The sequence below is a fragment of the Ostrea edulis genome, chromosome 5 (genome assembly GCF_947568905.1).
Source record: "Ostrea edulis chromosome 5, xbOstEdul1.1, whole genome shotgun sequence".
Taxonomy (NCBI): Eukaryota; Metazoa; Mollusca; class Bivalvia; order Ostreida; family Ostreidae; genus Ostrea; species Ostrea edulis.
Genome location: NC_079168.1, coordinates 10,319,938 through 10,343,931, shown reverse-complemented (window position 1 = coordinate 10,343,931; position 23,994 = coordinate 10,319,938). Strand labels below are relative to the sequence as shown.

General features: G+C 35.8%; 1 protein-coding gene and 1 long non-coding RNA gene across 2 annotated transcripts; both read left to right on the top strand.

Moving 5' to 3' along the window:
* The first annotated feature begins 1,626 nt into the window (after positions 1–1,626).
* Positions 1,627–19,645, top strand: LOC125651699 (epoxide hydrolase 4-like). Its single transcript, XM_056166638.1, has 6 exons — positions 1,627–1,980; positions 8,246–8,370; positions 8,785–8,897; positions 11,516–11,684; positions 14,402–14,562; positions 16,146–19,645. Exons 1-6 carry the CDS (start codon positions 1,786–1,788, stop codon positions 16,406–16,408), a joined length of 1,026 nt encoding a protein of 341 aa, XP_056022613.1. The 5' UTR covers positions 1,627–1,785; the 3' UTR covers positions 16,409–19,645.
* Positions 19,646–20,291: 646 nt separating this feature from the next.
* On the top strand, positions 20,292–21,975 carry LOC130055124 (uncharacterized). Its single transcript, XR_008803380.1, has 2 exons — positions 20,292–20,513; positions 20,651–21,975. It is a non-coding gene; the product is annotated as an uncharacterized LOC130055124 (long non-coding RNA).
* Positions 21,976–23,994: the final 2,019 nt, after the last annotated feature.

Genomic DNA, 23,994 nt, shown 5'->3' with positions numbered 1-23,994 from the left:
CAAGCAGTTCCTTAAAATATTGGTAGAAAACTTGAAATTTCAGGTTACCTGGAATCAAAAGGTATAAGTAGCTGACTTCCTTAAACGTGATAACTGGAAATTTATGGCATGTCAAGATACCTAATATCACTCTTCTTCACTTTGATAATTGTAAATTAGTCAGATATCCAATACAAACTCAGAGGTCCTTAAGATATTTGCGAAAAACTTGAAATTTGAGTTTACCTGCCATCTAAAGGTATATGTAGCTGACTTCCTTAAGCGTAATATCTGAAAATTGATGACATATCACGATACCCAATATCACTACTCGCCATACGTATCGTTGTAAGTTAGTTAAATATATGATATAAACACGGAGTTCCTTATGGTATTCACACGGATCTTGAAATTTCATTGTACCGATAATCAAAATGTATAAGTAACTGATTTCCTAAAGAGCGATATCTGAATATTTCGTGGCGTACCAAAACACCATCTATCACTTCTTGCCATATGTATAGTCGTAAATTCGTCAGATATCTCATACAAACATAAAGTTTCTTACGGTATTCACACTTATGTTGAAATTTCAGGGTAACTCGAATCAAATTGTAAAAGTAGCAGATATCTCAAAATGGATGGTATATCAAATGATCGAAGGTCTGAATTCAATCCGTATCACTTTTAAAGTAAACACTCAGTTGAAAAAGTTTATTCGTATTTTGTATTTTGCATTGCAACGTTATGTAACTGGGGATAATTGAGCATGAAATATCATACTACTCCTCGTCCTCTTTAGAAATAAATCTGATAGATAATAATTTTCAAACTCATTAACCTTTATCTGGTAGCGAGCTATCAGTAATTATAACTTTTATATTTTGTAGTAGCTGGCTACGAGTAGCTAACTTTTCTTACTTTTAGTAGCTGGCTACTAGTAACTGGCTACTAGTAGCTAACTTTTCCTGGTTCAAGTATCTGGCTACTAGTAGCCAACTTTTCTCTTTTTAAGTAGCCAGTTACTAGTAGCTGGTTACTAGTAGCCAACTTTACCGATCTGTTATCCGTAGTCAAAATTGGTGTGCCAAGAGTGGCCTAACAATCGGAATGAACAAGTCAGACAGCATTTATTCACAGCTGGATATTTCTTTTGTGATTTTTAATTACATGTACATGTTTTGATATTAAATTTTTAAAGGTCCAGTATTTTATTGCAAATTGTCTCTAATTATGAAATGAAGCATGCATACAATTCAGTATTAATTATTGTTTATAAGATAGTTGAATTAAAAGTTTGATATACTTTATAATATTTTTTGTTTTTTGATAAAAAAAATAAATTTAGCTTTCCTATCAGTGTTGAAAATAAAAAAGTTGGAGTCCTATCAGTATGCATGTCAAAATAAATGTGTGCATTTTGCACCGGTCCCAATAAATATTGACCGGTCCCAATAAATATTGACCGGTGTCCCTAGGCCTAATTTAAATCTGTCCTCATCCATAGTGTGGAATCCTCCTCAATAACCCTGTCCGTCCCCACGATTATAGCGTGGAATCTTCCCCCTCCCTAATAACCCTGTCCGCCCCCACGATTTTAGCGTGGAATCTTCCCCCTCCCTAATAACCCTGTCCGCCCCCACGATTATAGCGTGGAATCTTCCCCCCTCCCTAATAACCCTGTCCGCCCCCACGATTGAAGCGTGGAATCCTCCCTGATAACCTTGTCCGCCCCCACGATTGAAGCGTGGAATCCGGGATTAGTCACGTTTGGTTCTTCACATTACAGTTTATTTACACACAGCCATGTCTCTCGCACAGGCAGTGAGGTTGGTGTTTATCGCGATTTTGTCTTGTTTTTATTCAAGTCTGGTACTTCTATCTTTCTTATTCCGTCCAAAATGGCTCTTCGGTGGATTTTTCAAGAAGTCGAAATCCGACAAACCCCCAGAGTGCTTAAACAACCCGGACCTTGGCACTCATGGCTACATTCATTTAGAGGTAGGCCCTACCTTCTTCAGTTTATTTACCTGTTCACTAAAGTAAATTAGAGTCGGCGAGTTATATCGTCTCGGTGTATTTGAATTATATATAGTCTTGTGAACTTGTGTGTATTTTTATTCTCTATGGGGGGAAAGAGGTCTACTTAAGTTACTAACTTTATTTCGCACGTTTCATTTTGAACAGTTGAAAAGAAAATTCATGTGAAATTTTATTCAAATATGCAACCACTAAGGCCACAGCATTTTTGTAGAAACACAAATAAAAAAATATATATAATGAAATCGTACTATGTACATCGTCATATATTTTGACTTGCGGTACGATTAGATCTATAGATAGAGTGCATGTACACACAGGTAAGTGAGGTAACTACTTTATCATCCACATGTTTCTACAAAATTGAAATATATAGTGAACTCTTTTTATCACTGTTTAAATACTGTACTCTGCAGTAGCAGTATTCTCTGTAGAGAATTTACAGGACAGGCAGCCTAAATGTAGGCTACATGTATGTCTGTCCGCTTCTCTGTCTAAAGAGAATATATAGTAGCAGAGGAGGAAAATGGCTGGATAGGGTGTCTGGGTAGAGGTAGCGCTCTCGCTTCTCACCGCTGTGACCCGCCCGTGATCGACAGTGAATATATGTGAGAAGGTATGGTAGTCATCCGCTCGGACATGCGAGTTTCCTCTGGTTACTCTGATTTCCTCCCACATAATGACCCCCTACCACCATCATCCATGCATCAAAGGACCCCATTGGAAATAAGCTTTTGATCTCATGGGTTATCCTTGGTGTAAATTTATGTATGTATATATGACTGTGATTTGCTAGTTAGGTGCTATATGTGACTACTGTATATATTACAAAGAATCTGTCAAAATAATACAGATTTGTCTTTAAAAGTCACACTTGCACACTGTAAAAAAGTAGTCTAGATATACTTTTGTAACACAATATCATGGGATTCTTCTTACTGAAATGTTTCATACACTGGTATATCATGGAAAGAAAAATGATTTATTCTTACTTGTTTGAGACTGTGAAATTGGAACAGATCACAGGTGCTTGACATAATGATAAAAAAAAAGTCTGTAAACAAACTATAGTATTGAAGTTAAACTAAAACTAAAAAATATGTTATGACAATGGAACAGATGTGGTTGCTCTGTAAGAAGACGTGTATTTTTACACAAAGTGAGACAGGGCAGTCTGGATTCTCCCCTCCCGTTTTTTCACCTCTTCATAAGACTCAGGAGTTAGTGAGAGAGAGAGAATCAAGCCAGATGCTCAAGTGAGCTTCTCTCATTTCTCTGCTAAGTTTTCTCCGGTGTCTGTATGTTTATATATAATCATCTTGCATTTCATCTTCTTCATCGTAAGAGTCAGTGGACCAAATTATATTAAACTTGATAAATAATATTCTTAGGTGAAGGATGCTTGAAAGAAGGTTATGCTTCCATCCATCTTTGGGAAGTTGATTAAGAAATACTGTTTTTAAAGCAATATTCTCGAGAACAAACTTTATAAGAAAAATTAATATTTGATGACCACTTTGTTGTATACTATATAAAAATTAAAACTGATTTCAAAAATTTGATAGAGGAAAACTTTACAAAATCATCTTCTCCTGAACAGCAAAACTACAAGATGCTTGCATCCTAATTATTGGAGATTAAGTTCACAGGGCCACTAAAGCAAGGTTGAAACTCTAAGAAGGGTTAGTTATAATTATATGATTAATATAGGGAAAATTCTGTTAGTTATTCCCTAGAACCACAAGACACATGACAAATTGATATGCAATCTTTCTCTTGTAGTACTGTATAAATTCAGTTTTGTTCACATCATGAACCAGGTTTTTAGATGTAAGTCCTTAATTAAGATAAAAATTTGATAGTTTACATTGGAAAATTCAACTGTTCAGATAAGCTATGTCTTCAAAGTAAGATATGTGACCCATGGGTCTCTTGTGATGCATATAAGTGAATTCAAATCAACATAATTAAATGTCTGTAACATTTTAAGAAAAGATTGTATCAAGAAAAACAGAATGTTTTTTTTTGAGAGATATATGGTAATGGTGAATCAGTGAATGCTGGAAGCTTTAAATCCTTCAGCACAGAGATCTTTGCTGAGAAAACAGATGCCAATATCTTCAGGATGAAAGGTTGTGTTGTGCAACTTCTCATATTGTTGCCAATAAATGGTCTGTGAATTCAAATTCAATTAAGTTTCATGTTGCTTTATTTCAGCTGAATTTTATTCTTTTCATACACATGTGTCCATAGTTATTCTGAACAATAAGTTGTTTTAGTGTCAATGTGACTATTTCACTCCTCTCTCTCTGCAACTTGACTTGGGGATATTTATTTTGTTGTGGAAATTATCATAATTGAAGTAAGTTTTTGTAACCCATTAGGGTAAATGTCTTCAGTCAGCTTAGAATGTTACCTGTTACATTATTCTTCATCATTTTAGATAAAGGTTGAATTGAATCACTGCATATTTATGCCCCATAATTGGAGATTAGGGTATATAGTGTTTGGTCCGATTGTCAGCAAAAACTTAAACCTTGGGCATACCTTCTGAATTGATGGTGATAGGGCTTTCATATTTTACTTGTGTATTCTTTGTGACAAGTCCTTCCTTTTGGTATCAACACTTTTGACCTTGTGACCTTTACCCTCGTTTGAAAAACTTTAACCTTGTTCATAACTTTTGAATGTTTGGTGATGGAACTTTCATATATCGCCAGTGACAAGATCTTTCTTTAGGTCTTGAACTTGTGACCCTGGAGTTTGACCTACTTTTGAAAAACTTAAACCTTGGTCTAAATTTTGGAACGGTTAGTACTAGGGCTTATATATTTCACATGTATATTCCCTGTGACAAGACCACATGGTGTTGACTTTGGAGTTTGGCCCTACAGGGGCATCATTGTTTCACAGACACTTGGAAATGTATTGGGACCTCTCAGTTAATGATTAAGTTTCTATAACCACTGAGTCCTTTGTTCCCCTATTGTGTATTCTATTTTCAGCCATATCATGGTGTGGTTTGGGGCAACAGCGAAGGGTCTAAAGGTTTTAAGATTTTATTGTTTAAAGTCGTCAGGTAGGGAGGTAAGCATTGTTCATAGATTCATGACCCCTGAGTTTAGGGTTCAGACCCCAGGGTGGGACTAAGTTGGCCATGTATTGAAAAATGCATTATATTTTTGAAAATAAACTTCTTCTTTACTTCTGGACATCAAGGAGGCAAAATGTTTGCCTGATTATAACGAGCATTGAGTATGTTTAGTTGTCTACTAAAATTGTGAAATTTAGGACTCCAGGGTTGGTTCAGGTTCTACTATCATTGCATAAGCAACATGGACTTTTGTACCAGATATTCCCAGAGTAGGAGTTTTGGGTCCATGGCAAATAACCTAATGATATGTTAGAAATGTATATGTGTTAATGATTTTGTCAAAATTTCATGTACATGATTCACGAGCTTTGGAAAATGTGATGCATGGTACTCGGGTGACTGTTAAGGTCTATTGGCCTCTTGTTAAATGTTCTAAATAAAAAAAGATTTATTTGCATTGCATTGTAGGTTCTTCTGCAGAGTTTTTGATTTTGATATGATTAATGTGAACTTTACAGAAGGTCTTTATATGCTTTGATTAACCTGTGTAATGTCAGAATTTTACAGGATAATCAGTTTACTCATTGTATGTTGAGTATTTTCCAAGTTTGAAACACACAGATATGGTTGTTTAGTCTTTGGTAAAAACAAAAAAGTGATATTGTCCAGATTGAAGAAAAAAAAGCAACATAAACACATTATGTAAATGAATTTACAGAGGGATGGTGTAAGGGATATTTATTTAGTTGATTTCACTAAACCTGTTTACATATAATCACATGAGACACAAATTATACAGAAATAAATAATCAGACTAATAAGTGTACAAGAAGTTGTAACAATTACAAGTGCTAATTACTAAGGTACTGAAATATTGGGCTACTGGTACGTATACATGTGACCTGTTAGTACAGGCGTTAACTGTGCAGTTTGTACTCTCATACCTCTAGAGCGTACTATAAATTGTAAATAATTTGCTGATTGCATTTACAACTTTTGAACTTGAACCCTGAAGCTAGTGGACTCTAGTTAGTGCAGAAACTGACGTGTGTAAGAAATTGTAGTGAATCTAAACTTTTGGAATTGAGTACCAGGATGACCCATTTACCGAGTGTTTGGGCCACGCCACTCTGACGAACGTGAAATTGCACAATTAATGTGAAAAGAGGTCATTGAAGTGGGTTTGTGAGAAATTGATTCAGGAATTTTAAGTGACAGCTTCAGGAACCCTTGAAAAACATTTAAATTGATGTAAATGTTTAAACAGTCTTGTTTATTCATACTAAACCATCCATATCAGCTATTCTCGGTGCAGCACATGTATATATCATGTATAAAGCGTTGTATTACACTATATAAAGTCATGATTTAATCCTCTAATAAAAGTACATGTAAAGGCTGTAGAAAAGGGAGAAAGTAAGTAAAATGATAAATAGTGAATTTGACCCCAGATTTCAAGTTGATTATAGAAAGTCCATGAAAATTTACCAAAAGCCTAAAGTTGAAATACCTGATCAATTCAAACAAGTGTCTAAATTTTCCTATGACAAATCCTCCCCCGTCTTCCTCATTTAGAGTGGATATTTAAGAGATCATATAGAGAAAATGTACGAAATCTCTTAAAATCATCTTCACTCCTAGGCATGTGGCAGACAAACTGAGTGCATAAGTTTGATGAGCATAAGGATTCCACCAAAGTTGTAAAAAAAAAAAAAAGAAAAAGTAAATCATGATCCCGGGCCAGGGGTTCAGGTCCTAAAAGGTGGGAGTTTAATGTGTCATTTATATAGAGAATACCTCATTCTGCTCCTGAGCATGCAGCAGACGAAGTACAGCATTACAATGAGCATGGAGGCAGCTCTATCAAAATCGTAAAACTTGTGACCTCTTTGTAAGGGATTCAGGATGGGGCTATAGATGCTGAAAATTCTTCATATTATATTTAAAGTCATGCACAACATATCTCGATAATACACAACTTTTTGTGACATTTCAGGCACTATTCACTTGCATCCTAGTGATTCTACTCCTATAAGATGATATTCATGACTTTAAGAGCTTTCATGAAGTGTTCATCATTGTTCATGAACAGTACATAAAAGGTTCTTGACAAGTTCATAAAAGTAGTTCATGAATAGTGAATAAAATCCATGAACATGCTCATATGCAATGATCTAGTTTCTACAAAAAAAAACAAAAAACAAACCCAACTTGATGTATAGTTGTTACCCTATTTGTTTTAGGAATCAGTTTCAGTTTCTTTATTTCCATGAGCCATATGGCTCATTGGATTCACATACACACACATATATAATATATATATATACAGGCAGTACAGTAGATATAAAGATATAATAAATACAGGAACAGTATATGGAGAGTGCATAAACTTACATAACGTTATACACTTAATGTCGTTGCATAAATTTAAGTTATATATAAACACAGTATATATGTATTACAGGTATTCACCATGTCTGTCAGTCTGTGTATGATCCATCTTCTATCTTACTATCCCACTTTAAATGTTACTTTCTTACAATCTCACAACAAGTCTTGTTTTTATGCCCCCGAGATTGAAGATCAGGGAGCTTATTGTTTTTGTCCTGTCTGTCATTCTGTAATACTGTAATTCTGTCTGAAACTTTAACCTTGCTAATAACTTTTGAACAGTAAGTGATAGAACTTTGATATTTCACATGAGTATTCCTTATGACAAGACCTTTTACTGTAATAAACAATTAATTTTTTTAATAGTTGGGCGAGTTGGCCATTTGTAGAAAACTTGTGTCTTGCAGTTTATTTCACTTTGCTTTTGAGATTCTTTGAGACAATTATCTAATTATAGATAAAGTGTCATGGCAACTCCACACTTTTTACAAAGTTTTGACCCTTTATACAATTTCGTTTGGTTTAGCATTACCCTAAGACTACTTGTTCTTAATCTAACACAATGTTTTTAAGTTATATGATTGTAGAACATCAGGATGTAATATGTAAAAACTTGTTTAATTAATTCATTATGTCTAGTATGCTACACAATTGTAGGATGTTAGGATCCATTATGTGTACACTGTTTAATTAATTGTAGGAGATGTTAGGCTCCATTATGTGTACACTGTTTAATTGTAGGATGTTAGGATTCATTATGTGGCAGCAGGAACGGAGGGCAAGCCCCTGATGCTTTTGGTCCATGGATTCCCCGAGTTCTGGTACTCATGGCGACATCAGCTCAAAGAATTCTCTAAAGAATACAGGTATGCGTAATCACTGGTGTTTTAACTTTGATATAGACGGTTTTATATTACATGATTTAACGATTTTAACTCGCATCTCTGTTTGTCGATATATGTCTATTAAATATTAAATTTTTCTCCTTTTCTACCGATACTTCTTTCAACCATATTGGGGAAAAAATCCATCCTTGGGTAGAGGGTATCCAAATTTGTTCTGTTGAAGGGTCTAGTACTCTTTCAAGAAAAAGATAATTGGCAAGGAGAACAGCCAAAAATGTTGAGGTCATTTAACAGATATAATTTTCTTTATATTGGGTAGATCGGGTAGGATGATCTATCAAATGTAGCACAAGACGTTTACGATATGTGTGAATATTCTCATATAAAAAAGATTGAGGTTTTTTCACACCATGACACGCCTTTTGGTTATTGTAGGGTGGTCGCTATTGACCAAAGAGGTTATGGAGACTCGGACAAGCCAAGTGGCATTTATAACTACACAAGAGAGAAACTGAGTCAGGATATCAAACAGCTCATTCCAGCTCTAGGTGAGGCCTTTATTATTAATTCTGAAAGAGGTATCTGCTTAAGTGAAATTCATAGGGTAACTTAACAGCACAATAGGTTCATAATGTATGATATAGATAAAACACTGGAAAACATTGGTATAGACAGAACACTGGAGAACAATAATGCAAGGAATCTTGAGAAGTTGAAAACATCTTGCTCAGTTTCCTTTTGTAAAAAGCACTGGCCAGAAGGAATGAAGTTGTTTGTTTCCTAATTTATTTAAATCGTTTGTTTCCTAATTAAATGTCTGTTTGAATTGTTTTACTTATCTATATAGAGACACCAATTTTAAGTGAACTGCCATAAATTTTAATCTTAGTGATGTAGCAGTGAGGGGTCCTGTTCCTTACAAACCTAGCACAATAGTGTACAATTTTTAAGTCACCTGAGTTGACCTATTGCAATTGGTTGTCGTTGTCCGTTGTGCGTTAACAATTGAACATTTTTAACTTCTTCTTAATAAATACCATTCCAAATCTTTTCAAATTTGGTATGAAGCATCATTGGGACAAGGGGGACATAAATTGTAAATTTCAGGACTCCAGCACTCCTGGGGCCCTAGGGGCAGGACAAAAACTGCCCAAAATTGACCAATTTTCAAAAATCTTCTTCTCTTGAACCGCACATGTGTAAGAAAAACTAAATGCATAGTGATGTAGAGCAGGAAGGCCTCTACCAAAATTGTAAATTTTATGATCCCTGGGGTAGAGATTCTGACCCCAGCACTGGGCCAAACTTGGGTATATTGTGTTTATGAGTAAAACACTTAAATAACATCTTCTTTAGTGCTGTTGATACTAAATTAAAAATAAATAGATATTTAGAAAGAACAGGTCGTCCTTTACCAAAATTGTAAATTTGATGATCCCAGGGGTAGGGGTTTTGGTATCGGGTTGGAACCAAAATGGTTAGTTATTAAATGTGTAAACAATAGACATTTTTAACTTCTTGATAACTATCATTCCAATTCTTTTCAAATTTGGTATGAAACATATTTTGAACAAGGAGGACATAAATGGTAAATTTCAGGATTCGTGCACCCCTTGGGCCCTAGGGGGGGGGGGGGGGGGAACTGCCCAAAATTGACTAATTTATAAAAATCTTCTCTAGAACCACACAGTTAAGAAAAATTAAATGCATAGTGATGTAGAGCAGGAAGGCCTCTACCAAAATTGTAAATTTCATGATCCCTGGGGTAGGAGTTCTGACCCCAGGGTGGGGCCAAACTTGGTATATAGTGTTTATGTGTAAAACACTTAAATAACATTTTCTTTAATGCTATTGATACTAAATTGAAACTAAAGGGATAGAGCAGGTAGTCTGTTACCAAAATTGTAAATTTCATGATCCCCAGACTAGGGGTTCTGATCCCAGGGTGGGGCCAAACTTAGTGTATAGTATTTGTATAAGTTTACTGATACTGTATAAAATCTATATGCATACTTAGGAATAGCAGAAAAGGTTGTACAAAAAATTAAATGGTGAATTTCACAACCTAGGGTTATGACTTTATGATGGGTCCAAATTAGTCTTATCTTTTGATGTTTTAATCTTAATACACCTATTATTTAAAGCCTTTCATCAGTGTATGCCCTTTTCGAGGGCAGTGAAGTTTTAAGTACACATCTTGTTATACCCCCCACAACAAGTTGGGGGGGGGGGGGGGGGGGTATACTGGAATCGGGTTGTCCGTCCGTCCGTCTGTAGACGCAATGGTTTCCGGACTCTAAAGCATTATCCTTTCCACCTACCGTCACCATATCATATATATGGACTACCCATGGGATGAAGATGTTCCTTAATGATTTTGGGGTCAAAGGTCAAGTGCACTGGACATCGAAGTAGCAATATGGTTTCCGGGCTCTAAAGCGTTATCCTTTCCACCTACAGTCACAATATCATAGATATGGACTACCCATGGGATGAAGATGTTCCCTATCGATTTTGGGGTCAAAAGGTCAAAGGTCAAGTGCACTGGACATTGAAGTAGCAATATGGTTTCCGGGCTCTAAAGCGTTATCCTTTCCACCTACAGTCACCATATCATACATATGGACTACCCATGGGATGAAGATGTTCCCTATCGATTTTGGGGTCAAAAAGTCAAAGGTCACGTGCACTGGACATTGAAGTAGCAATATGGTTTCCGGGCTCTAAAGCGTTATCCTTTCCACCTACAGTCACCATATCATACATATGGACTACCCATGGGATGAAGATGTTCCCTATCGATTTTGGGGTCAAAAAGTCAAAGGTCACGTGCACTGGACATCGAAATAGCAATATGGTTTGGTTTGTCATGCTTTTGTTTTTTACACTCAGAAAAGAGGTAGTTTATACCTATTACCAACACCCTTTGGGAGATTGGGGTAAGCAGGGGGTATTCTTAGTGAGCATTGCTCACAGTACCTCTTGTTTTATACTGTTGCTGAACATTAGAATTTAGCTTAGATATTCAGAACAGGATTTTTTTTTCTAGATTTCATAGCTCGTGGGAGTAGTGATACTTTTTCACTAGTATTCAGGTGACCGATGAGGCCTAGGCCTCTTGTTATTGATGATGTGTTTGTGTGATGACAATATCCCATTGTTATAGGCTACAGAAACTGTATATTGGTTGGGCATGATTGGGGCGGTGCAGTGGTGTTCTACTTTGCCAACAAATATCCAGAGATGGTGGAGAAACTGATTGTGATGAATGCTCCACATGGTGCTGTAATGGTGAAAGAACTGCAGACCAGTCTCAAGCAATTTCTCATGTCATGGTAGGTCTTGCAGTTTTCATAAATATCACAAGGTGGGGACTAATTTTCATGGATTGTCAAGATTGCACAGTTTCATTATGCTGAAATTTCGCGGACTCTGTACATCGAAATCTCATATGAATTGTGTATTTTATTGGCTAGTTGGCCCAGTCATCTTTTACCTGGAGTGTCAAGGGGCACTAAGATTTATGTACAATGATTTTATATAAAGATTGGTGTCAATAAAAAAAAAAAGTAAAAATAAATAGAAAGGACCTCTAATTTTACAAAACCAGAATGCTGAATTTGACAACTAATATAAATATTGAAATATTACGCAATTAAATCAATTAATCATGGTTTTCATTTCACTTGTATTATACACTGAAATTCAAATGCAGAAATGTTTCATCACAAACTTCAAGGAGAGACTTAATCTTGTGCTCGAACAAAAGGTGCATCATGTAGAGCATGTCTTATAGATAACAGCATTATCTGAGGAGCTACATATACATCTTACTTTAGAGGGGCATTAGCTGTCAAAGTGATGGAAACCATTTTTTTTTTTCAAAATATCTTGATGATATGGGAATTAATTAATATATATTGATGACTAATATGAACTTTTATTTTCTATTTTGTACAAAAACAAGAGAACCCTAATACAACTAGATAACTGCTTTTAGTGTAAAGAAATATATATGCAGAAGAAGTATTCACTGCACCTCAATCAAATCATTTCTCAAATAAAAACAAAAACAGCAAATACATTTTGCTGACATTAGCATGCCAAGGTAACCAGAGAATAATTATACTGTCTTGCAAGGCAATAATGTGTTGGACTTCTGGCACACTGTTTTGATTCTGAATACTAAAGAAAAAGTTGTGGTGCACTTCTGGCACACTGTTGTGATTCTGAATACTAAAGAAAAAGTTGTGGTGCACTTCTGGAACACTGTTTCATTTAGGAAAAGTTGTAGTGCACTTCTGGCACACTGTGCCACTAGTGGCACATTGTGTGCCACTAGCGGCATTAGCTGCACACTTCGGGGAAACAGCTCTGGCACACTGATTTGTTTGCCGCAAACTTGCAGCAAATTTGCAGCAAACTTTACATTTTGGTAAGGAGTAATATTGGTGTTTGAAAGATATGTGAAGTACATGAGACATGCACCATATAAAATGTAAAAGCATATATTGATTTAGATTGGATATGTTTCATTGAATTTTATTATGCCATTTGGAAGTTTTATTTGAAAATTGTATCAGATAGTTTGGATCACTCTGTATTTAACATGCTATAGCAATGATGACACAAATATTCAAAAAAAGAATTTTTCTGATATTTAGCTGAAAATTCATTTTAAATTTTCTTGTAAAATTTCAATGCATGTGCAAGAGGTATCAGATGAAATATGCTTGCAACTGCCCTTCAGTTGCAAGCTTTGATAATTTTATTTTGCCTGTATTTTTTACTGATTTTGAAAATCTATGTCATTTGAAAGAATGTTATTTTAAGAATGAATACATGCATACATGCAGATGGTGTTAATCTAGAGTTGTTTACTACATTGACACTGAAAGATGGAAAAAGTTGTATTTTTACAAACTGTGCTCAAGATGACATTTAAAAGAATTTTCTATTTAGTCATCATTTCCATTCAAGGTAAAAGTTCATAAACTGTGCACAAATGTGAATGATTAGGTACTTAACACCAGATAGAGGGGGTGGGGGGGGGAGTTTTTAAAAATATAATGATCTGAACAAGTACAGTTAAACTTTGGTATCTCTAACATCGATATCTCAAATACCGTGGATATATGGATGTCTCAACTACATTTTCTTTATGTATTTCAAGCTCAATGTCTCTTAAACCTTCAGATATCTCCCAAGTTTTTTCTCAGCATCATCGTGCTTGAGATTACAGAGGTTGACTGTACATTATAATACTTTGTACCCTAACTTTAAATTTTGTTCCTTGACCAAGGGGCAAAAGTCTTGCTTGAAAATTGCAGGAATCCTAGCAATGTGTTAATTAAAGTTATGGGGCTTATGTGCCACAGTGCTTACTTGAGCCACACACTCTTTCCAATAACATTTGGTGGAAGCTTTGGACCACAAGAGAACAAATATTTGTAAATTTTATGACTTAGCATGCAGCTGTTGAAAACATAAACAAATGAGCGGTTTTTACCAGACAAACAGACAGACAAACAGACTTACCCACAGACTTACAGACTTACACACAGACTAAACACACAGACTTACACACAGACTTACGCACAGACTTATGCACAGACTAAACACACAGACTTACAAACAGACTTACGCACAGACTTACACACAGACTTACAGACTTACCCACAGACTTACCCACAGACTTACACACAGACTTACACACAGACTAAACACACAGACTTACAGACTTACCCACAGACTTACAGACTAAACACACAGACTTACAGACTTAACACACAGACTTACCCACAGACTTACCCACAGACTTACACACGGACTTACCCACAGACTTACCCACATACTTTCTTACAGACTTAAAAACAGACTTGCACACAGACTTACAAACAGACAGGCATGGCTACCAAAGTCTCACTTGAGTGTTTAACACTGGTGAGCAAAAAAAAAAAAAAAATAATTCGTGTACAGAAGTTGACTAGGTTTGATATTGCTGGTAAGCCTATAGGAATTTCACTCGTTAAAAATATATTTGATATTTCAGGTACATGTTTTTCTTCCAAATGCCCTTTTTGCCAGAATTCATGTTAGAACATGACGGATGTAGCACGTTGAATATGATGTTCCGAGATGCTGACAAGAAGAGGATAAAGAACACTACTCAAGAGGACATAGAGGCGTACAAGTACACGTTTTCCAAGAAAGGTACACACATACCACTGTTCTTTGTCATCGTTAAAGTTTTATTTTTTTGAAATTTTATGCACCTGTCATAGATGGATCATGCTGTGATGAAATCAGTTTGCCTGTCAGTTAAAATCAGTACTTTCAAGAAATATATTGATGCAAGCGGCAGAAGAACAGCGGCAAATCATATACTGTATTTATCAAAATATGTATTAAATTGGATTTAAATTTGTAACTAGAAAAGTGACTTTTAAAGAGGGTCTCATTAGCATTCCATGCTCGTTTGGTGAACATCTTGTAATATTCTGTATGCTAAAAAAATCATGCAGCATGAGCACTGCACTTGTTGCACTCAGTTTTAGTTGAAGTTGGGGATATTACATTAGGTTTTTCCTTGTGTCTGTTACCTGTTAATCTGCAGTATCCTGTGGCATCTCGAGTATTCACTGAATTTTGAAGTAGAACTGAATTCTCAAGTATTAACTGTATTGACACTTCACATGAGGAGTCTGAATATCCCAGTTGTTTTCCTGTGACAATGGTGGATTCCAGATGATGTCACAAATACTAATTTAAAATTTGGACATGAAACTTTACATGAAGAGTCTCTATTCCAAAAGGACAACATCTTGTTTAGAGACTCAAAAGGCAAAGGTCAAGGTCACATAATTATGTTAAGAAATGGATATTGCATCAAGTTTGAGTCTAATGTCAACCAACACATTTAGTTATTTCATGTATGATACATGATGATATACCATGTAAAATAGAACAAAATCGTGATTTAGAATGGGTGATATTGTCCTTTAAAATTGAAGGTGAAAGTAGTTTTGATCTGTATAGATTGATGGTTTAGATTGTTCAGCATTCAGTCATCACATATATGTGTAAAACATCTTAGCAATTATATGAAAACAGAAATAAGTAGCAGGCATTTTGTGAGTGAAAGAAATTAGTATCTTAACTAAATCCAATTTTATAGCTGCTTTCACTGGCCACTGTGGAAATTAGGTCTTTCCTAAATATATGATGGCACCTCCATTGTAATGCTAAATTCAGAGCATTCAGATGTTGGTAGTACAGTAAAACATGATTATGACGAACACACTTAAAATGAATTTACACTTATTGTGAAGTGATATTCATTCCCATATGATAGGTAAATAAAGAAAATTTATGATAGGTAAATAAAGAAAATTTTTATTAGAGATAATGAAGTTTGGTTATAGCGAACTGTTTGTCTCTGTCCCTGAAGGTTTGCCATATCCATATTTTACTGTAAAATGAAGTTTTGTTAGATTAAAGTGTTTTTCACTGATCGAAGTGTTTTTCACTGATCCTGAAGGTTTGCCATAACCATGTTTTAATATATAATGAAGCTTAGTTATAATGAAGATTAATTAGAGTGAACTGTTTTTCTCTGACCCTGAAGTTTTGCATAACCGTGTTTTACTGTATATTGGAGGTACACAATATTTCACTTCATCAGAAATATATAGTTTACACTGATTCATGACTGAGACTTCATACTAACAGCCATTTCTGCAATAGATAGAGGGATTTTACCTTCTACATGTATACAATTGTTTGCATTTTACCAGGAAATGGTTTCAACGGTCCATTAAACTACTACAGAGCTGCCCTTAGAAGTCCTATTGATAAGAAAGTCTTCAACCCAATTGAAGTTCCAACATTGATTGTCTGGGGGGTCAAAGACTTAGCCTTGAACCGTAAGCTGCCGGAGCTAAGCAGGAAGTACATCAAAGACTGCACCATTAAGTATGTAGATGATGCCAGTCACTGGGTACAGCTGGATGGGTGTGAGGAAGCTAACAAGGCTGTGTGGGACTTCATCAAGGCGTAGAATCGTCCTCAGGGTGAAAGAACACGAGGAGTTTTTGGTAAACTTAAGAGTGATAAAGTAGTGCTATAGAAAAGTCTGTACATGCAAGGCATTAATGAAGATGATCCTTGAAATGTACATTATTTAGTATTTGTAGAAAAACAAATTGCAGTTAATTACCATAACTTTTATACAGTGATTTTTCATGAACACATTGTATCACTTTATACATTGCAGCACCTTGTACTAAATACATTGCAGGTTCTTATACTATTTACATTGTATCACACCAAAGTAAAAAGAGAGAGTTAAAGAAGGAAAAAATGTTGTTAAACAAATTCCAAAATGAATTTTATAGTCCTTTGTTAAATATGTTGTGATATTTTTGTTATGCATAAGAAGGTTACTGTGGATAATTAAAGAATTGTTTTGTGATAATTAGAACCAGTGTACAGAGTTGAATTGGTTTTCAATGGCAGATCCAGAATTTGTTAAAAATTGGGGGTGTGGGGGGGGGGGGGGGGGGGGGGGGTGTCTATGGACGGCAAGGTTTTGAGGTACTTTTATGGGTTATTCTAGCTATACTTTTATACATGATAAAATCCTTAACAGCAATTAATTGATTTGTATATCTTGATGCACTTGTTTGTATGTATAATGTCAAATCATATACTGTTTCTGGTGTTACACTTTTATGGGGTCACAAAAAAGTGGGGGGGGGGGGGGGGGGGGGGGGGGGGGGGGGGGGGGGGGGTTCTAAATCTGTCACTGGTTTAGAATGTCATTTAAATTTGAAAACTGAACACATGTGGCAATGTTGCACCTATGAGGTTTGTAATTGTTAGTAAATCCAATAAAATAATTATATATATGCATGTATATACAGGGTAATTTAAATCATATCAATCTGTTTTGTTGTGACTTCATAAAAATGACCAAATATGAAATTTTAATTGGTTTGTGCATTCGTTCTTTGAATATTATCATGGGTTTTTAACTAGATTCTGTCAGATGTGATGTATACATATTTCTTTTTTTGGTTCCCGTTCTCTCTTACTAATGTAATTTCGTATAAAAATTTTGATATATCCTATAGCAGTTATGTCAGATTGCAGTTTTATTTTTGATGTTGATATACTAGTGTTGGATACTAGACTACAAATTACTGGTGCTATGCTGTTTCTTGCATAACTTACATGTACACATTTTAGATCTGTGTATAAATTATCAAGTGCTGGTGTAGTTTTTTGTGTATGTAAATGTACTTGGGTGTGCCGGAATTGTTTTTTTGGATGGGGGTAGTGTGTGTGTTAACCCATAGAAATTTAGTACTGCTATATGTAATTGTGAAAGTGTTGACACTGTCACAAGTTTTGTTGTGTATTCTTTTTCTGTGAATGTCCTTCTCTTCCAGGTGATTGAGTTTACAGTTGACATGATATAAGTATTTGCATGCTTTTGATATATTTCACTTTATTCTTGTGATTACTACATGTATGGTGCAGTTGGTACAAACTGTGCTATAAAAGAATTTCTTACAGTTGCTGTTTAAATAGCATAGATCCTTTTATTTCTTAAACAAGATTAGCTGGAAGATGGAGGGTTGCTGGTTCAAATCCTTCTTATTCTCTTTAGAGAAGTGGACCGGCATAGCATACATAACCTGCTATGCCAGTCCACTTTCTCAACAGTATAATTCAGATCCTAGCATGATCACTTGATACGGCATGCAGTGTTTTCTCGCCCCGCCCATCTGAGCAGGTACCTGCTGTAGTTGGGTTAAGGATAGACTGAACACTATTCATAAGATTGATATATTTGCCAGAGACTCCATGATATAATGGTCGTCTTCTTTTACTAGCTTTGACATCTCAGCTTACTAAACTATAATTTAAATTTTCATGTATGTAGTACATTTGTATGTGTGAAAAACTTCAATAAGAAGACAATCATAGTCGAAACCTGGGTTAAAACGAACAAATAATTGTGATGCAATCCATGAGGTTCTTTTTGTAATATAACTTAATTTTTTTTCTTCTTAAATCATGCATATTTGAAAACTCTGAAATTTAATTTATGAAATGTCAGCAAAATGTGTCTTTATACACTTAGAACAATTGTATAAAACTCTGTATCATGATGGTTTTGTATAATTTTGATACATATACATTTAGTATTTATGTAAAGACCAGACTACATGCAATAGAGACCTGTCTGAACAAACGTTTTGTATAATTTTGATGGGTCTATACATATACATGTAGTATTTACGTAAAGACCAGACTACATGCAATAGAGACCCGTCTGAACAAACGTTCTGTATAATTTTGATGGGTCTATACATATACATTTAGTATTTACGTAAAGACCAGACTACATGCAATAGAGACCCGTCTGAACAAACGTTTTGTATAATTTTGATGGGTCTATACATGTAGTATTTACGTAAAGACCAGACTACATGCAATAGAGACCCGTCTGAACAAACGTTCTGTATAATTTTGATGGGTCTCTACATATACATTTAGTATTTACGTAAAGACCAGACTACATGCAATAGAGACCCGTCTGAACAAACGTTCTGTATAATTTTGATGGGTCTCTACATATACATTTAGTATTTACGTAAAGACCAGACTACATGCAATAGAGACCCGTCTGAACAAACGTTCTGTATAATTTTGATGGGTCTATACATATACATTTAGTATTTACGTAAAGACCAGACTACATGCAATAGAGACCCGTCTGAACAAACGTTTTGTATAATTTTGATGGGTCTATACATATACATGTAGTATTTACGTAAAGACCAGACTACATGCAATAGAGACCCGTCTGAACAAACGTTCTGTATAATTTTGATGGGTCTATACATATACATTAGTATTTACGTAAAGACCAGACTACATGCAATAGAGACCCGTCTGAACAAACGTTCTGTATAATTTTGATGGGTCTATACATATACATTAGTATTTACGTAAAGACCAGGCTACATGTAATAGAGACCCATCTAAACAAATGTCCCTCAGTTTCATGTACTGGTAACTTTCAAACATTTTATAAAATTTCTGTTGGCAACATACATTATGTACATATCACCCTTTCTTTCCAACTCTGAAATCAACTCCTTTATATAGTGTTATATGTACATAATTATTGTTTATAAGTATACAATATTTACAATTTTGATTTCATATAATCCTTTAGAACATTGTACAAACATTTAAATAAATGAATGTGTTAAGATATGAATATATGTTATTGTTGGTCTGTGACTGAAGGGACCAAGCCTCTGTCCTGAATTATGTTGGATTTACTGGTACACACTTTACTCACAAGAAGTACATGTAATGAAGAAAGGTATCCAGAGCCGAGGAAATAACATTTACGTTTCGTACATTTGAGTATTTTTATTCATATTTAGATAAAGCGCAGACCACAAGATTTCCCCTAAAAACACCGGACGGCCTACCAAGTATTATTATACCCCCCGCAACAAGTTGGGGGGGGGGGGGGGGGGTATACTGGAATCGGGTTGTCCGTCTGTCTGTCCGTCCGTCCGTCCGTCTGTAGACGCAATGGTTTCCGGACTCTAAAGCATTATCCTTTCCACCTACCATCACCATATCATATATATGGACTACCCATGGGATGAAGATGTTCCCTATCGATTTTGGGGTCAAAGGTCAAGCGCACTGGACATCGAAGTAGCAATATGGTTTCCGGGCTCTAAAGCGTTATCCTTTCCACCTACAGTCACCATATCATACATATGGACTACCCATGGGATGAAGATGTTCCCTATCGATTTTGGGGTCAAAAGGTCAAAGGTCAAGCGCACTGGACATCGAAGTAGCAATATGGTTTCCGGGCTCTAAAGTGTTATCCTTTCCACCTACAGTCACCATATCGTACATATGGACTACCCATGAGATGAAGATGTTCCCTATCGATTTTGGGGTCAAAAGGTCAAAGGTCAAATGCACTGGACATCAAAGTATCAATATGGTTTCCGGGCTCTAAAGCGTTATCCATTCCACCTACAGTCACCATATCGTACATATGGACTACCCATGGGATGAAGATATTCCCTATCGATTTTGGGGTCAAAAGGTCAAAGGTCAAGCGCACTGGACATTGAAGTAGCAATATGGTTTCCGGGCTCTAAAGCGTTATCCTTTCCACCTACAGTCACCATATCGTACATATGGACTATCCATGGGATGAAGATGTTCCCTATCGATTTTGAGGTCAAAGGTCACGTGCACTGGACATCGAAGTAGCAATATGGTTTCCATTTAAATTCTTTAATGGCTTTTTTCATCGCATGGAGATGCTGTGTTCCTAGATACCTTTTGGATCATAATACTGAAGTTTTACCTATTACCAACACCCTTTGGGAGATTGGGGTAAGCGGGGGGTATTCTTAGTGAGCATTGCTCACAGTACCTCTTGTTAGTCGGTGCTTTTGAAAGCCTTCCGTGTCGCACAGAGTATAGAATCGTAATCTCTGAATATATAATGTACGGTAAATTTTCTTGCAAAATACTATTAAAATATTGATTATCTAAATTACAAAAAATAGATTTTTTTTTATGGGTAATTTTAAATGAGGTAATATAGTGTTTTAACTGAAGTTTTTGTAACTGGTAAAGTAATCATATTGATATGAATTGCCTTTAGTCTTAGTACGTTGGTTATGATTTGTATGTTGGTTTGTTTATTTAATTGGGAGTATCAAACATGTTTCAAAAGCGCCGACTTGCTAACCGCACTGACTCGAGTCATTTCAAGTCTATATGACATACTAAATTTCTGCGTGTTTAAATTCGATATTGGGTGATTTTTAAAAAATGAGGCAAAGCATATTTGACAATTTTAACATGTTTTACAAACAGTCTGGATGATTTTAGGGGTACCATATCTTGTGTCATGATATCGTGTATGCGTGTTGCAAAATTCTAAGAGATATCTTTAAAAAAAGACCCAATGCATCGGTGTCCTAAAATGTCGCTAAGAATGTTAGGAACACTTTGTGACATAAAAATGGCTTTTTTCAAATCCCTGTGACGGTGTCTATCAAAATCCAAAGATTTATATTTATATGGTCGTTGTAACGATCTAGTTTGCCAATACAACCTATTATTGGGTCAAATGCTGTCTGACGTGTTTGATACCGATTGTTAGACCGTTCGTGGCACACTGATTTTGACTACGGATAACTCCGTTTACCTGATCAAAATATAGGGCTCACGGCGGGTGTGACCAGTCGGCAGGGAATGCATACTCCTAGGCACATGATCCCACCTTTGGTGTGTCCAAGGGTCCGTGTTTGCCCAACTACAGTATCTATTTGTATTACTTCTGGAGTTATGAGATTGATCACTGTTCGTTATCTTCACCTTTCATATTAAAAGAAAACTATTGTTTAAAGATCTTCAATCTAGATATTTTTAAATTCCAAGAAGGATGAAACAATAAGACTTTAATCTCAGCTCAAAAAATGTACCTTGTCAGTAGTGCAACACAAACAATGACCAATTTGTGTCTTTTGAATTAAATAATATCAATTCAATTGCAAACAGGATGTATTGTTTTTGTTTTATAGTTGTTTGGTTTGGAAGAAAAAGAAAACCCAAAACAAAACATGGAAGGTAAATGTGACATCACAATGCACTGTAGTCTGTTTACGTCGGCTGGCGTTATCTTTCCTACGTTAAATAAATAGGTGGATCACAAAGTTATCCTCATATATTCCCCCTTTAATGTTTGGATGTTACTGGGCGTTTAGCGCAAGGCGAATTTCATAAATGATATATATTTTCAAGTGAATAGATATTTCTAATATTAACGGCAAACTAACAACTCAACTTTATGAGAAACGGGATGATTTCAACTTCTCCATCGTCAACTTCCCATGGTTATGTAACACCTGCATATGGTGTTTATATCTTTCAAACTGATTCGAGACGCAAGAGCTTGTTATGGGTATATTCAGTATTCAAATCGAGGCAGACTACTGACAAAGAAGTTGATGTTACAGGGGTTTCAACAGTCCGTCAACATCTCGCAATTTCTATGGTCGTTATAATGATCTAGTTTGCCAATACAATCTATCTTTGGGTCAAATGCTATCTGACGTGTTTCATACCGATTGATATACCGTTCTTGGCACACTGAATTTGACTATCGATTACTCCGTTTACCTGATCAAGATATAGGGCTCACGGCGGGTTTGACCGGTCAACAGGGGATGCTTATTCCTGGACACCTGGTCCCACCTCTGGTATATCAATGAGTCCGTGTTTGTCCAACTCTCTATTTTGCATTCCTTAGAGGAGTTGTGAGATGGATCACTGTTCGTTATCTTCACTTTTTACTTAACTAAACGATGATTATCACTTGGGACACACCAATCACCATTTCATTCTTTGCTCGGTCCAACGGTCACACCGTATATTCATATTATATATGTACCGTATATTCATATTATATATGTACATGTTCTAGTCCAGTTTCCAATCATCAACATGTCAATATCATATGCAGGTATTTCGGTTTGACTCTAATTTCACAGCTCTAGTTCTATCATCGATCTACATTGTTTACAATCAAACCACATTTCCGTTTTCCGAAATGTAGTATTTTAACGATATCGGTTTTATTTTTACATGACGATATGAATTCCTTCCTGGGCGCTCTTATCTTTTAAGGACATACGCGACTTTTTTCAATAATATAATACATTGTATGTTGACAGTGTCATCGTTTGAGTGAGCGTGCAGCTAAATATATATTATCTAATGTTCAGGGTTTTGATCAGCAAGTTCAATATTTGAAAACAATTATATGTCTTGATGCCCTGCGAATGCTCAATCAGGCATGTACCAAGGTTACAGTTAAAACAAATGGAAATCTTTTCGTCATGCAAACTTCGCCATAGATACACTGTTGACCCCTTCCAGTATCCAGTGACAGTGATGAAGAAGACCCAGATGATGACGCTCTCCTGGTTGTCGTCCACCTGCAATTGTCATTTGACAACTACACCCGAATTGACAACAACAGTAGAACTCACTACAGACCAAGACATCGTGGAAACCACCATTGCATCCAGAACTGAATAGAAGGCAGCCGACAGTGACGAAGAAGAATCAACAGAGACATCACCTAAACACCATCGACATCAGAAGCGCTATACGCATTAGAAGTTCTTGGTAACTGTTAGAAATGACATGATTTCCGGACTGCAGGAGATCTAGAGACACTTGACGACAGAAGACGTGAAATCGACCCTGCTACATCAAAGACGTTTTAGTGGCTGTGCAAGTGACGGTAATATGAAGTGATTATAACTGAAAACATTGTACCTGTGCTGAAGAAACAATAATATACACATATCATGACTTAGTGCTAGCGGCAACGATTGTTTATTATGTCTCCCCTTCCCAGAAGGGGGATATATTGTTTTAGTGTGAATTTATTTTCTTTTTCTCCTTCTTCTTTTACACGGACCCCATGGCACATCAGAGGTGGGATATGGTGCCTAGGAGTAGTAAGCATCTCCTGTCACTTAATTTATGGATATGTATATAACAAAT

Coding starts and splice junctions, on each gene's coding strand:
- LOC125651699 (XM_056166638.1), top strand. CDS start 1,786: ATGTCTCTCGCACAGGCAGTGAGGTTGGTGTTTATCGCGATTTTGTCT. Junction 8,898..11,515: donor ACAGCTCATTCCAGCTCTAG/GTGAGGCCTTTA, acceptor CCATTGTTATAG/GCTACAGAAACTGTATATTG. Junction 14,563..16,145: donor GTACACGTTTTCCAAGAAAG/GTACACACATAC, acceptor GCATTTTACCAG/GAAATGGTTTCAACGGTCCA.